The 12,710-nt window shown below is 67.8% G+C and overlaps 5 protein-coding genes across 5 annotated transcripts; 3 read left to right on the top strand and 2 right to left on the bottom strand.

Moving 5' to 3' along the window:
- Positions 1 to 611: 611 nt before the first annotated feature.
- RHOBADRAFT_41601 (uncharacterized protein) lies at positions 612 to 2,438 on the bottom strand (the record flags this gene model as incomplete). The annotated part of the gene is made up of 7 exons (XM_018413911.1): positions 612 to 686; positions 830 to 891; positions 990 to 1,119; positions 1,252 to 1,402; positions 1,511 to 1,610; positions 1,820 to 1,841; positions 2,343 to 2,438. The coding sequence occupies 7 exons, from the start codon at positions 2,436 to 2,438 to the stop codon at positions 612 to 614; spliced, it is 636 nt and encodes a 211-aa protein (XP_018273656.1).
- RHOBADRAFT_33768 (uncharacterized protein) lies at positions 2,293 to 3,510 on the top strand (the record flags this gene model as incomplete). The annotated part of the gene is made up of 5 exons (XM_018413142.1): positions 2,293 to 2,474; positions 2,540 to 2,700; positions 2,766 to 3,090; positions 3,161 to 3,250; positions 3,333 to 3,510. The coding sequence occupies exons 1-5, from the start codon at positions 2,326 to 2,328 to the stop codon at positions 3,508 to 3,510; spliced, it is 903 nt and encodes a 300-aa protein (XP_018273655.1). The 5' UTR covers positions 2,293 to 2,325.
- A 272-nt stretch (positions 3,511 to 3,782) lies between these two features.
- Positions 3,783 to 7,148, bottom strand: RHOBADRAFT_24131 (uncharacterized protein). The gene is made up of 9 exons (XM_018412632.1): positions 6,708 to 7,148; positions 6,552 to 6,627; positions 6,329 to 6,471; positions 5,945 to 6,202; positions 5,630 to 5,860; positions 5,186 to 5,524; positions 4,878 to 5,117; positions 4,383 to 4,794; positions 3,783 to 4,058 (listed from the first exon to the last, which is right to left on the bottom strand). Exons 1-9 carry the CDS (start codon positions 7,059 to 7,061, stop codon positions 3,901 to 3,903), a joined length of 2,211 nt encoding a protein of 736 aa, XP_018273654.1. The 5' UTR covers positions 7,062 to 7,148; the 3' UTR covers positions 3,783 to 3,900.
- A 776-nt stretch (positions 7,149 to 7,924) lies between these two features.
- Positions 7,925 to 8,596, top strand: RHOBADRAFT_64516 (uncharacterized protein). The gene is made up of 5 exons (XM_018418502.1): positions 7,925 to 7,949; positions 8,012 to 8,037; positions 8,138 to 8,169; positions 8,246 to 8,271; positions 8,400 to 8,596. The coding sequence occupies exons 2-5, from the start codon at positions 8,013 to 8,015 to the stop codon at positions 8,503 to 8,505; spliced, it is 189 nt and encodes a 62-aa protein (XP_018273653.1). The 5' UTR covers positions 7,925 to 7,949; position 8,012; the 3' UTR covers positions 8,506 to 8,596.
- A 286-nt stretch (positions 8,597 to 8,882) lies between these two features.
- On the top strand, positions 8,883 to 12,417 carry RHOBADRAFT_51436 (uncharacterized protein; the record flags this gene model as incomplete). Its single annotated transcript, XM_018415839.1, has 9 exons — positions 8,883 to 8,966; positions 9,180 to 9,277; positions 9,353 to 9,444; positions 9,513 to 10,030; positions 10,093 to 10,502; positions 10,580 to 10,676; positions 10,748 to 10,883; positions 10,948 to 11,418; positions 11,498 to 12,417. 9 exons carry the CDS (start codon positions 8,883 to 8,885, stop codon positions 12,415 to 12,417), a joined length of 2,826 nt encoding a protein of 941 aa, XP_018273652.1.
- Positions 12,418 to 12,710: the final 293 nt, after the last annotated feature.

Raw genomic sequence — 12,710 nt, 5'->3', positions numbered from 1 at the left:
CCCCCCCACCCCCCCCCCCCCCCCCCCCTCCCCAACGCACCCCATCGCCTCGCCCCCCTCTCACCACATCGCGTCCGACCCCGGTCGCGAAACCTTCTCCGAGCGGTCCGACCGCCTCATCTCGTCGGCCTGGGCGTGGGCGCGCTTGCAGGCGTCGCGCCTGAGCCCGGTCACCCAGCTCGACGAGGACGAGTATGCGAGGCGGTTGAGGGAGAGGCTGGAGCGGGTTAAGAGGGAGAGGGAGAGGGTGAGGGAAGAGAGGGAGGAGCTTGAGAGGGTTGGGGAGAGGTTGAAGGAGAGGCAGAGGAGGAGGGAGGAGGAGGAGGAGGAGGACCGGGGCAGGTAGACGGACGAGGGCGTGCAACGCCGCCGCCGCAGCATAGAGTGTACGCGTCCTTCGAGAGCGAGAGCGAGCGTCGCAGCCGAGCCCGAGAGAGTCGCACGAAGCGCGAGAGCTCAAGAGGGACGGACCGCCTTCTCGCAAGCTCTGTCTCTCGGCGCTCGTCGTCACTCGCAACTGCTTTGTTTTTGTATTCATCAATCTCCACGACTGCGCCTCGAAGCGGTGCACAGCCATCGCCGACCTTCCTCGAGGAGAGAGAGACGGGCGCTCAGAGCTTGGCGAGGACCGCCTCGGCTCCCGAGCTCGACACGCCCGGGCCCTCCTCGATGCCGACGTACGTGACCTGGTGGGCGTCGGGAGCGTCAGTCTGGGAATGAGAGAGGGGAGGGGCGAGGCGGAGAGAGGGGAGGGGCGAGGGGGAGAGACGAGGGGGGCGACGGGGGGAAGGGAAAGAGAGAGGGAGAGAGAGAGGAGGAGGGGACGCACCTTGAGGTCGTCGACGACGAGGGCAAAGCGCTTGGCGCGGACGCCGAACCCGACGTGCGAGACTGCGTTCGCCATCACGATCAACCACGTCAGCTCAAGCTCAAGCACCGCGCTCGAGCCCCCGACGAGGTGACATAGAGAGAAAGGCGCGCCGACGCACGGTCCTGCGTGAGGCCAGCCGGCTCGAGCAACTTGAGCTCGGGGTCGCCGACGCACACGACCTTGTCGCCGGTCTTCTGGACGCGGCCAAACGCCGACTGGACAAAGAGGTCGTTGGACGCGATGCAGTACTGCGGGGGCGCGCGAGCGGGTTGTGAGAGGTGCGAGGTGAGGGGAGGGGAGAGGGAGAGGGAGAGGGAGAGGGAGAGGTCAGTGCCGGGCTCGAGGACGGCACGAGAGGGGGAGAGAGCGGCGGGACGCACGATGCTGTCGACGCCCTTGGACTTGAACTGGTCGTACTCGGTCACGTACGGCGGGAGGTGGTTCTCCGAGCAAGTCTTGGTGAACGAGCCGGGGATGCCAAAGATGACGACCTTCTTGTTCTTCCAGTCCTTGTGGGTGCTGATCTTGGACCTGCAGCGGGGAACAAGAGCCAGGTCAGGTCGGGAGTGGGAGGAAAGGCCAGGTCAGGATGGCGTGACCCGGACGACGTGCGAGGAGGAGAGAGGGCGAGCGACGCACGGAAGGCCGCAAACGATCGGGTCCTCGAGCTCGGGCGAGTAAGGGACGTAGCCGAGCTGGGCGTCCGGGATCGTGTCGCCGACCTGGATAGTGGGGGCCACTGTGGGTGCGAGGAGAGGGAGGGAAGGAGGGAGGGAGGAGGAGAGGGTCAGCGAATGGCTCGCAGTGTTGCACTTGCGCTGTATCTGCTGAGACGAGAGCGGCGAGCTCACTGATGCTAGTTTGGCTGCTGGACGTGCCGCGAGAGGGGAGCAAAGGATCAGGGAACGTGTCCGAAAGTGGGGACGAGGCGAGAGGGAGCCGGCGCACGAGGTGGGAGTGTGGGTGGGAGCTGCGGGCGCGTCCAGTGGTCAGTGTGGGCCTTGCTCAGAGTGTGACTGAGGGAACGCACGAGTAGGAGCTTGGTGTGAAGAGAGGGAGAGAGAGGAGGAGGAGGACGGGCGGGCGACAGCCCGAGGCGAGGGCTCGACCCGCACGCTGACAAAAGTGCCGAGACCGTCGGGGCAGCTCGTTGAAGGACACCTCGCAGCTTTGCGCGCTGGTCTTCGACAGTGCGACCACTCGCTTCAACTCGACGTCGGCGCGAGCTGGACGAGGCTCGAGCGCACCCTCTCGCTCGGGCGCGCCGGCTGCGGGTTTCAGACGCTTGCCCCCTTTGCGGCGATCCCTTGTGATCGGAGGGCGGTGCTGATGACGGCGGGCTCGCTGCCTCCAGTCTCGCGAGCGGGGCAGCACTCGCGCGCTCTCTCTCTCTCCCGCTCTCGCTCTCCCTCCTCCAACTACGCGTCGCTCTCGTGACCAAGCCCGCTTTTGCCATGAGCTCCTCTGCCACTTCCAGCAACGACAAGGCGGGCCTCGTCAAGCGCCAGCTCGACAAGGGCCTCGAGGCCGCAAAGGCCGACATCAAGAGCGTCTCGTCCGAGGGCATCGCCGCCGCCCAGTCGGGAGCCTACGTGTACCCCTTGTGCGCACACACACACTCTCTCTCGAACTCCAAGGCGAACGAGCTGACTCGAGCGGGCCACACAGCTACGGCATCGTCTACTTTGCGCGTCACCCAAAGCTCCTCGAGTCGCTCAAGCCGCTCATGGTCCGCAGCCTGAGCATCTCGCTCGTCACCGTGTCGTTCATGGCCACGTTCGCCTACCTCCCGCAAGTCGCCGTCCTCGCCGTCGTCTCGGGCCCGCTCGGTGCGTCTCCTCCCTCCCTCCTCTCGCCGTTCCCCAGCTGACGCACACTCGGAAACCGTGCGCAGCCTTCTTCGCCGCCGTTCCACTCGTCCTCGCCGAGGCCTACTTCATCATCCTGTTCCTCCACCGCACCTTCCTCACGCCGGCCGTCTCGGAGCGCATCTTTGACGCCGTCCTCGTCCAAAAGGGCCACGCCGCCCTCGTCGAGAAGGGCCGCGCGCTCGACAAGCGCGGCGGCAGCGTCACGCTCGGCAAGAGCCTCCTGAGCCCGGTCAGCCGCAAATTCTCGGCCCAGGGCCTCGTGCGGTACCTCGTCACGCTCCCGCTCAACCTCGTCCCCGGTGTCGGCACGGCCGTCTTCCTCCTCCTCAACGGTCGCAAGGCGGGCCCGTGAGTCCTTCTCGTCCCTTGCTCATCCCGTTCGCTGCGGCGCGTCGCTGACTCGCTCGTCGACCTGCAGCGCCGCCCACGACCGCTACTTCCAGCTCAAGAAGCTCGACAAGCAGTCGCGCCAGAGCTTTGTCGAGAAGCGCTCGGGCGCCTACACCTCGTGCGTCCTCTCTCTCTCTCTCTCTCTCTCTGTGTGCATCACCGCGAATGCGTCTGACAGCGAGCTCCCCCCTTTCCCGCAGCTTTGGCGCCGCCTCGATCCTCCTCGGCCTCATCCCCGTCTTTGGCCCCGTCACGGCCTTCACGTCGGCCGCCGGCGCCGCCCTGTGGGCCGCCGACCTCGAGAAGCGCAACGCGGGCGGTGAGGCTGGCGGCGAGGACCAGAACATTGACGTCGGCGTCGGGCACGTCGAGCTCTGAGGGAAGACGTGGCGCGGCGTGCGAGGGGAGCTGGGCAGGCAGGGTCGAGCGGTGGTGCGTGCGGCTGCGGCAGCTGGGCGCGAGAGCAGCAGAACGAGCGTGTACATACGAGCCTGTGCAGTACGGTCTCGGCGTGCGAGCGAGTCGAGAAGCCTTTGAGTCGGGCGCGAGAGAGGCTCGAGCGCTCGTGCTGCTTGGTCTCTCTCTCTGTGGTCGCTCTCTCCTCTCGCTCTCGGTCGTGCACTCTCTCTCTCGGGTCTCTCGACTGGATGCACAGGGCAAGCGAGAGGGTTGCAAAGCGAGGCGAGAAGGAGGGAGGGGGGCAAGCTACGTGTGGGAGAGGAAAGTGTACACTCGTCGTCGTCAAGCGGGTCGTCGTCCTCCCGTCGCTCACCACTCAAAGTCCGCGTCGACGTGAGTGCTCCAGGTAAACTTCTCGAGGAGGGTCTTGGTCATGACCTTGTTGAGCGGGACGTCGTTGGCCTTGGCCCACGCGACCGAGATGCGCGGGTCGAGGTAGTTGATCTTCGACGTGCCGAGCGAGATCTCTGCGAGAGGTGGTCGCCGAGGGCGAGGGCGAGGCGAGGGAGAGACCAAGGGAGGGCAGGGACGGGTCGGTGGGCGAGGGCGACGGCGAGGGCGAGGGCGAGGGCGAGGGCGAGGGAGAGGGAGAGGGAGTGGGAGAGGGAGTGGTAGAGAAGAAGGGCAGGCAGGGACGAGTCGGTGGGCGAGAGGAGAGAGAGGGAGGAGGACGACGGGGGGAAGGGGAAGCGGTACGGGCACGACTCGTCAGTTCCTCGCTCACAGCCACGACGACGACGCTCAACCTCCCACGAGCACGAGAGCACGAGAGCACGAGAGAGGGGACGGACCCTTGCCCTCGTCGCGGTCGGTGGCGGCCGTCTTGGCGACCTGGATGCGGTCGTCGATCTTGACGAGCGCGGCGACGAGGCGGTCCTCGGACAGCTTCGACTCCTTGTAGCCCTGTTTGCGCTCGCGCTTGATCGACTTCTCGAGCTCGTCGGCCGCCTTGAGGCGCTCGTCGAGCTCCTTCTGCGCGAGCTTCTTCTCGCCGTCGGCCTCGCGCTTGGTGTTGTCGCGCTCAAACTTCTTGCGGATCTTCTCGCGCTCGGCGACGACCAGCGCCACCTCGTGCTCCTTGATCCAGTCGTCGTCGAGGTCCGACTCGTCGTCGCCGTACGGCTCCTTGTACTTCTTGGGCTTGTCGGCGACGGCAAACAGCTGCTTGCGCAGCTTCATGCGCTGGTACTTGAGCGCGCGGATCTGCGGGAGCACGAGCAAAAGGAGGAACGAGTCAGGCTCAGGTCGGTTCACGGGGACGAGAGAGAGAGAAAGAGGGGACGCACCTTGTCGATGAGCTTCTCCATGGCGGCCGTGTGGCCCTTGGACACGGAGCGCTGGTGGTTGCACAGGACGGCGACGAGGCGGTTGGCGCGGTTGTACGCGAGGAGCTTGTCGGCGACCGACGCGTCCTTGGGCGTGTTCTTGAGCTGCTGCGCGAACGTCCACGACGCGTTGTACGTGCGGAACACCTTGGCCGTAAGGCCGTCCATGTACGACGTGAGGTACTTGTTGACGACCGTCGTCTGTGTGTGAGGAGAACATGTCAGTCCTTGAGCCCTGCAGGAAGAGAGGGTGCGAGAGGAGGACGCACGCTGAGGCGGTCGAACAGGAGGTCGCCGACCGTCTTGGGCTCCTTCTTGAACAGCTTGAGGTTCTTGAAGACCTGCTCGTCGACCTCGACCTCGTTGACGTACCGGATCGAGTCCTTGCCGAGGAAGTCGAACGTGACCTTGTTGGGCGGCGTGAGCGTGACGTGCTCGAACCGGAGCGAGCAGCACCCGACCGTGTCGGCCTCGTCCTCGCCCTTCTCGTTGCCGGCACGGAGCGCAAAGCGGTCGATGAGGTACATGGCGACGGCGCGCTGACGGGTCGCCATCTCCTTCGACTTGAGGTCGGCCGTGTAGTCGGCGCGGATGCGGTCGACGTGCTCCTGCAAAAGTGGGCAGGCGAGTAAGGAGGGAGGGGTGGGCAGGGCAATGTCAGTCTCGACTCGAGGTGGGCGAGGGAAGAAAGAGGGAGAGGGGCGAGGGCGCACCTTGAGGTTGCGCGCCTTCTCAAACTTCTTGAGGTCGCTCTGGCCCTTGAGCGAGGAACCGGCGGCGAGGAAGACGTACTTGACGTTGCCGTTGATGTTCTCCTTCCACGTCGCGAGCCACGTCACCTTGTCGTCGTGCACGACGTCCTTCCAGCGGTGGCCGGCCGGCGCTGGAGGAACGGGGACGCCCTTGCCGATGTTGATCGTGATCTGCTCGGGGCGAACGCGCGTCTGTCCATGCGGGGCGGGGAGAAGAGTCAGTTGACGGCGCAAGACGGGCAACGAGGAGAGAGGGGGAGGAAGGGGGGGACGCACCTTGAGCATGCCCGTCTTTGGGTGCTCGCCGCGACCGCGGAACAGGCCCGGCGGCTCAATCCTGAAGTTGCCGACCTTTTCCTTGCGGCCGTCGAGGAAGCACGTCTTGTACTTGGCCTCGGCCTCGTCGCGCTCAGCCTTGGCCGCCTTCTTCTCGGCGGCCGTCATGCTCTTCTTGGCCGCCTTCTGCGCCTCGAGGTAGGCAAAGATGGGCGTAAAGTCGCACTTGTCGAAGTCGCGGATCTTGGTGCCGTCGGGCTGTGGACGAGGGACGCAGAGAGGGGGGCGAGGAGGGAGAAAAGAGTCAGGTCGAGGGACGAGGAGGGGGGCGAGCTGAGGGAGAACGACGACGAGAGGGATGCGCAAGAGAGAGCGAGGACGTACGCAAGGGTGCGCCTTGAGCACCTTGAGCCAGTCGGCGAAGAAGTTCTTGACGAACGTCGGGTTCTTCGGGTAGTCGGTCTCGAGGATGGCGGCGAAGAACGACGCGACCTCCTCGGCCTCGGGCGCGAGCTCGACCGGCTTGCCTGCACGTCGACGAGGCAGGAGCTCGGTCAGTGTCGCGCGAGGCGTCGAGACGAGACGGCGCAAGGGAGAGTGGACGCACCCTCGTACTTCATCTTGACGCCGTGCGGCTCGTACTCGGGAGGGAAGAGGACGCCCGAGTGCTCGAGCGTGCGCCACTGCAGTGGTACGAGGACGTCAAGCTCGGACTCGAGGCAGGACGCACAAATGAAGGAGGGAGAGAAAGGAGGGGACGCACCTTGCTCTCGCCGTCCTGCTGGTTCTCCCACCACTTGAAGACCTCGTCGCCGCTGCCGCCCTCGTCGTCGTCGTCCTCCTTCTTCGCTTTGCCCTTGCCCTTCTTGGCCGGCGCAGGCGAGGCCGACGCCGACTCGGCGTCCTCGCTCTTGACGCGCCTCGCGGCGGGCGCCTTCTTGGGCGCCGCCTTGCCCTTGGCCGCCGTCGCCGCCGCCGCCTTCTTGGGCGCCGCGGCCTTCTTCGCCGCCGCCTTCTTCTTTTTCGGCGCCTCCGAGGCGCTCGAGAAGTCGCCGTCGCCGTCCGAGTCCGAGTCGGACGCGGGCGTCAGGTCGTCGTCCGAGTCGTCGTCCTTCATGCTCTTGCGCGACGTCGACGCGCGCGGGCGCTTGGCGGCGGCGGCCGTGACCTGGGCGAGAGGCTTGTCGTCGTCGGACGACGAGTCGCCGGCCTTGGCCTTGGTCGCGGTGGTGGTGGTCGTGGTCGACGCGCGCTTCTTGGCCGGCGCGGTGACCTGGGCGAGCGGCTTGTCGTCGTCGCTGCTGTCGCCGTCGTTGGCGCGGTTGGCGAGCGGCTTGCCGTTGCCCGTCGCGACGCCGGCGGCGCCCTTCTTGGCGACCTGGGCGAGCGGGACGTCGGCCTCGTCGTCCGAGTCGTCGTCGGACGCGCCCGTGCTGAAGACGCTCAGCTTGGCCTTGGGGTCGGTGACGAGGGCCGTGGCGTCGTTCATGACGGTGTCGAGCTGGCCCGAGGGCGCGTCGCCGTTGGGGACGGCGACGGCCGTGGTCGCGACGGGTGAGTCGGCCGGCTCGTCGGGCTTGGTGCGCTTGATCTGCAGGAGGGGAAGGGGAGGCGCGCGGGTCAGCTTCGGTCGGGCGAGCTGGATACAGTCCGCGTGGATGGCGCGCGAGGCCGTGCGAGTTGTGCGAGGTGCACGACGCGTCGTGGGAGGGGAGCTCGGCGCCGGGCGGAGCGGGGGAGAGACGAGGGGACGAGAGCTCACGAGAGGCTGGTCGTCGTCCGACTCGTCTGAGTCGGCCTGGATGACGCGCTTCTTGTACGGCTTGTTGCTCATGGCGAGGGTGAGCGAGGAGGAGGAGGAGGAGGAGGAGAGGGAGGGGAGGGAGAGAGGGTCGCGTTTTCGCCAAGTCCCTCGTTTTGCCTCCCACGGGCGGGACTTGGTCGCAGCGCGCGCGCCCTCCCTCTCCGTCCCTCACCCAGCCGCGACTCTCGCCCACACCACCAGGTGCGCACAGCATTGCACTCACTCGCTGCCCACACCTTGACTGACCCGCTTCACCCCCACAGCATGTCGGACCAGCCTCTGTACCGCGGTACATTGCCCCTCGTCCTCGCCCGGCTTCATCTCGTCGTCGCCTCATCCGACCTCAGCACCCTCACTGACCCTGTCGCCGTCCTCGTTACCTTCAACAGACCCCTGGGCAAAGCGCGAGGCGTGGCGCAAGGTCCGTCCCGGCCTCTCTCTCTCTCTCTCCTCTCCGCCTCCACCACTCGGGCTGACTTCGTCTCCCTCGCCCGCAGAACCCGATCTTCTCGAACAAGTCCATGTGCGTCACACCGACCTTGCGACAAGCATCTCACGAGCGGGCCGCTCTCCTGCGACAGTCGCGCCCGGCCCCCGTCGGACGCCGCTGCTGACCTCCTCTCGCTCGCTCCCTCGTGCGCCGACTCGCAGGTTCCGCAACCTGTTCCCTGGATTCGGCATCGCCGTCGTCGCCTTTACCGCCTACGTCGCTTACGACAACACGGTCAACGCCGCCAAGAAGTCGTCGCACCACTAGAAGCAACGGCTCGAGGACGCAGCAGGAGCGCGTTCTGGACGTCGCGCCGCGGTAAGGAGGACCTGTAACGATGCGAGGAGTGTTTTCTGTGTCACGGTGCGCCGCGAGAGTGCGCAGGCGAGGGCTGTCTCGAGCCGGCGCGAGCGACGAGGCGAGCGCGCGTTCCTCTCGCGCGCGAGCTGTCGGCCTTCGACTCGAGCAGTTTCGCGGGTCGCATGAGCCTGTTCGTGAGCCCGTCAGAGAGCAGGACAAGTCGCTGCACGAACCCTCCCAGAGCGAGTCGAAAGACACTGTGGATCGCATCGGCAGCGACCCGCTCGCCCGCCTCCCTCCGCATTGCACGGCCTCCTCAAACCCCACGCCCCCATCGCGCGGCCATGGACGACGACCGCGACGACCGCCAGGGGAGCAGCTCTGCACCCGTCATCGTCCGCGAAAAGGTCAAGCGCAGCGCCCGAGCCGTGAGTCCCTCGCTGTCTCCATTGTCGGTTCCCGGGCGCCTCGCGTTCCCTCGTCGTCGCCTCGACGGCTGCGAGGTTGGGCGCACGAGTGACTGGGCTCTCGTGCCCTGCCTGTGCACTGGACCCGGCCACAGCTCTCTCAAAACCACGAGCTGACCCCCACCTCGTCCCTCATCTCCTCGTCGGCAGTGTGTCACTTGTCGCCGCCTCAAGAAGACCTGCGATGGCGGCATCGCGCCGTGCGCACGCTGCAAGGCCTCGGGCGCCACCTGCGTGTTCGACAAGCCCGCTTCGGCCGTCGTCGAGGACGCGTGCGTCCCACTCTCACCTCTCCGTTCGCCGCTCCTCGAGCCCGTGACTGACTCTCGCTCCCCGTCGTCGCACAGAGGGTTGACGAGGCTCGCCGCCATCGAGGCGGCCCTGTCAACCAACGAGCGCCGCATGGACCACGTGTGCCAGCAGATGGGCGAGATCCACAGTGCGTCGGTCGTCTCGCTCGCCGCAGCCCATCGCGCCCGCTCATGCCCTCTCCCTCACACCTCGCAGACGTTCTGTACGACGTCCTGTCGCGCCTCAAGCACGCCGCACCGCCACCCGCCAACTCGATGACGAGCCCCGCCGGCATCCCTTACCCTCCAGGGTCCGCCGCTGCGCACGCCGCCGCCGCACACGCCCACGCACACGCCCACGCCCACCAGCAGGTCTCGCCCGCCGCCCTGTCGACCTCGTCCCAGCCGCACCATCACGGCACGCCGCCCATGTACCTGCACGCCGGCGCCGCCCAGTCGGCCTCGCCCGCGAGCGGCCTCCACTCGCTCCCGCTCCACCCGGTCTCGATGGGCATCTCGGGCAGCTTCCCCTCGTCGTCGTCCTCGGGCGTCCTCCCGCGCCGAGCGTCGTACCCTCCCCCGGCCGGCGCCGCACCCTCGGCCTCGGGCGACGGCCACAGCACGGCGTCGACGGGCGCCGGCGCGCCCTTCTCGTCCGGCCTCGACGCGCTCGCGAGCCTCGCGTCGGCGGGCAACCCAGGCTCGGGCTCGGGCGCGAGCGCGAGCGCAGCCGACGTGTCGCGCTTGCGTCGCGCATCCGCCAGCCCATCAGCGCGCTCGCCGACGCGGTCGCGCAGCTCGGCGGCGGCGAGGGCGACGAGGACGCGAGTGCGAGTGGGAGCGCGAGCGAGGGGAGGGACGACACGGAGGAGCGCAAGCCGGCGAGGGACGAGCGCGGTGAGGCGTCGGCGGGTGCGGCGGGTGCGGCGGGCGGCGGGCTTGCGCGGGACGGCGCGACGGGCGAGGGGCGCGCAGAGGGAGCTGGGGCATCGGCGTCGGCCGTCGCGGGTACGAGTGCGGGTGCGGGCGCGGCGGGGAGGAAGGAGAGCCGCGAGCGGGGCGAACCGCCGCGCAAGCGGAGCAGGATGAGCGCGGCGGTCACGGGCGGGCCGGCGCCGAATGCCGGCCTGAGCGTCAACCCCGAGCGGTTCGACGTCGTCGCCAAGGGCTTGATCGGCGATACCCAGGCGAGGACGCTCGTATTGCTGTGCGTCTCGCCGTTCCCTCGGTCCTTGTCCTCCTCCACCTCTTGCCGGCACTGACTCGGCTCGGCCCTCCTCGCAGATGGTTGCGCGAGCTCGAGCCTTTCTGCGCCGTCCTCGACGCCGGCTACGACACGTACGAGTCGCTGCGCCGGCGCTCGCCGTTCCTCTTCAACACGGTGCGTCTTCGGCCGCCGCCTCGAGGACGCGGCAGTCGAGCCCGTACTGACCTGTCGCGTCCGCCTGGCAGGTCATCTACACGGCGCTGCGTATGAGCGAGCGCAACGGCACGCCGAGCAAGGAGCTGCTGGCCGCTGCCGAGGAGACGAGGCGGTTCGCGCGCGACTCGGTGTTCGAGAACAACCCGGACCTCGAGGTCGTTCAGGGTCCGTCCTCTCTTCCTCTTGTACAGACGTGCGGCGTCCCCTGACACTCTCTTTGTGTGCGCAGCGATGCTCATCATGGCGTGCTACCACCAGGAGCCGTACGTCCTGTCGGGCATGAGCTTGCGCCTCGCCCTCTCGGCCCGCATGGAAACGTCGATCGAGCAGCTCGAGGCGCACGGCTGGCAGGCCACGGACGACAAGGCGCGCCGGCTCACGGCCCAGCTCCGCACGTGGATCTACGCCGTTCAGCTCGAGAACCAGCACTCGCGCAACCTCGGCCGCATGAACCTCATCGACGAGCGCGACCTCGACGCCCTCGTCGCCCAGGCCGACCGCGCCCTGTCGCTCCCGTTCGCGCAGGGCAGCGACTACCGTCACGTCGGAAACCTGCGCCTGAGCGCCATTGTCCGCAAGATCATGCAGGAGACGGCCGTGCTCGCCGACAAGGCGACGCCGTTCGACGAGCAGGTCGCCTACGTCAGCGAGAAGAAGCAGATCCTGCACGACTGGTACGCGCACTACGACAACCTCATCGGTGCGTCCCTGCTTATCCTCCCTCCTCGTCTGCCCTCAAGCATCCCGCACTGACCCTCTCGCCCGCCGTCCGTCCACAGCCTCGTGGGAGCCGTCGACCCTGGCGTGGCCGCGCAAGTCGCACCTGCGCATGTGGCACGACGCGCAGCTCACGCTCCTTGTGTCCGTCTTCCGCAACTCGCTCCTCGACCGGCCCGAGACGGCGACGTACGAGCACACCCAGATCGTCCTCGACGCGCTCCAGCACGCGCGCATGGCGCTCCAGCAGGTGCTCGGCTCGGCCGTGTACCGCATGGGCACGCAGTGGAGCGGGTACCTCCTGCGCGTCGACCTGTCGTTCGCCGCCGTGTTCCTCCTCAAGTCGGCCGCGGCGTGGCCCCACCTCGTCGACCGCGACGAGGTCGCCAAGGACGTCGCGCTCCTCGCCAACATGCTGTCGGACGTCGCGGGCTCGGCCAAATACGGCGCGTGCCTGAGAGCCGCCAGGGCGCAATTCCTCGCCCGTACAGCCCCGACCCCCATCGGCAACGTCATGTCGTCGGCGCCGTCGGGCGTGCCCCTCCCTCACGCCTCTACCGCCCTCGCCGCATCTTCTCCAACGTCTTCCTCCCTGCGCAACATCCTCGTCCCACCGCTCCCGACCCTCTCGACGCCGCTCTCGACGTTCGCCGCCAACCACGTCCCGCCGTACCCAGCCTCGATCCCGCTTCCCTCCTCCTCGATGCCGCCTCCTCGCCCGTCCTCGTCCTCGCCCTCGTTCGCCAACTCCCTCGTACCAGCCTCGACGACACCAAACGGCACGAGCCCGCTCTCGCCCTCGAGCGCAGGCGCGCCAGGTCAGGCGGCGGCGGCGCCACCTTTCGGCGCCCCAACGGCGGCGCTCATGCCGGGCGAGATGGAGATCGACTGGAGCCTCGCCATCCCGCCGAGCCTGTTCGACGACTCGCTCATCATGCAGCACGACTGGACGGCGACGGCCAACTGGCTCGACGGCATGTGAACGGGCGGGCGGGCGGAGCGAGGAGGGGGTGCGAGCGCGGCAGGACCGCGCTCGAGAGTAGCGTCTGTGCGGGCGCAATGGATCCTTGGTGCTACGCAGCATGACCCTCGAGAGCATGAGAGCCTGCCATCCTCGCTCCCGACCCTGTCGCCTCGTCCACCTTGACCTTCTCAAGTTGCTCGTGCATCCTCGTCTCGCTCGAGCTCGCCTGGCGACTCTGCGCCCGGCCTGATCCTTCCCTCGCTCGTCGTACAGCAACGGCGCAGGCACGCTCTCTCTCTCTCGATCTCGTC

The sequence above is a fragment of the Rhodotorula graminis genome (assembly GCF_001329695.1).
Source record: "Rhodotorula graminis WP1 unplaced genomic scaffold RHOBAscaffold_2, whole genome shotgun sequence".
NCBI classification, from domain to species: domain Eukaryota; kingdom Fungi; phylum Basidiomycota; class Microbotryomycetes; order Sporidiobolales; family Sporidiobolaceae; genus Rhodotorula; species Rhodotorula graminis.
The sequence above is the reverse complement of the archived record's forward strand: the minus strand, read 5'-3'. Positions and strand labels throughout refer to the sequence as shown.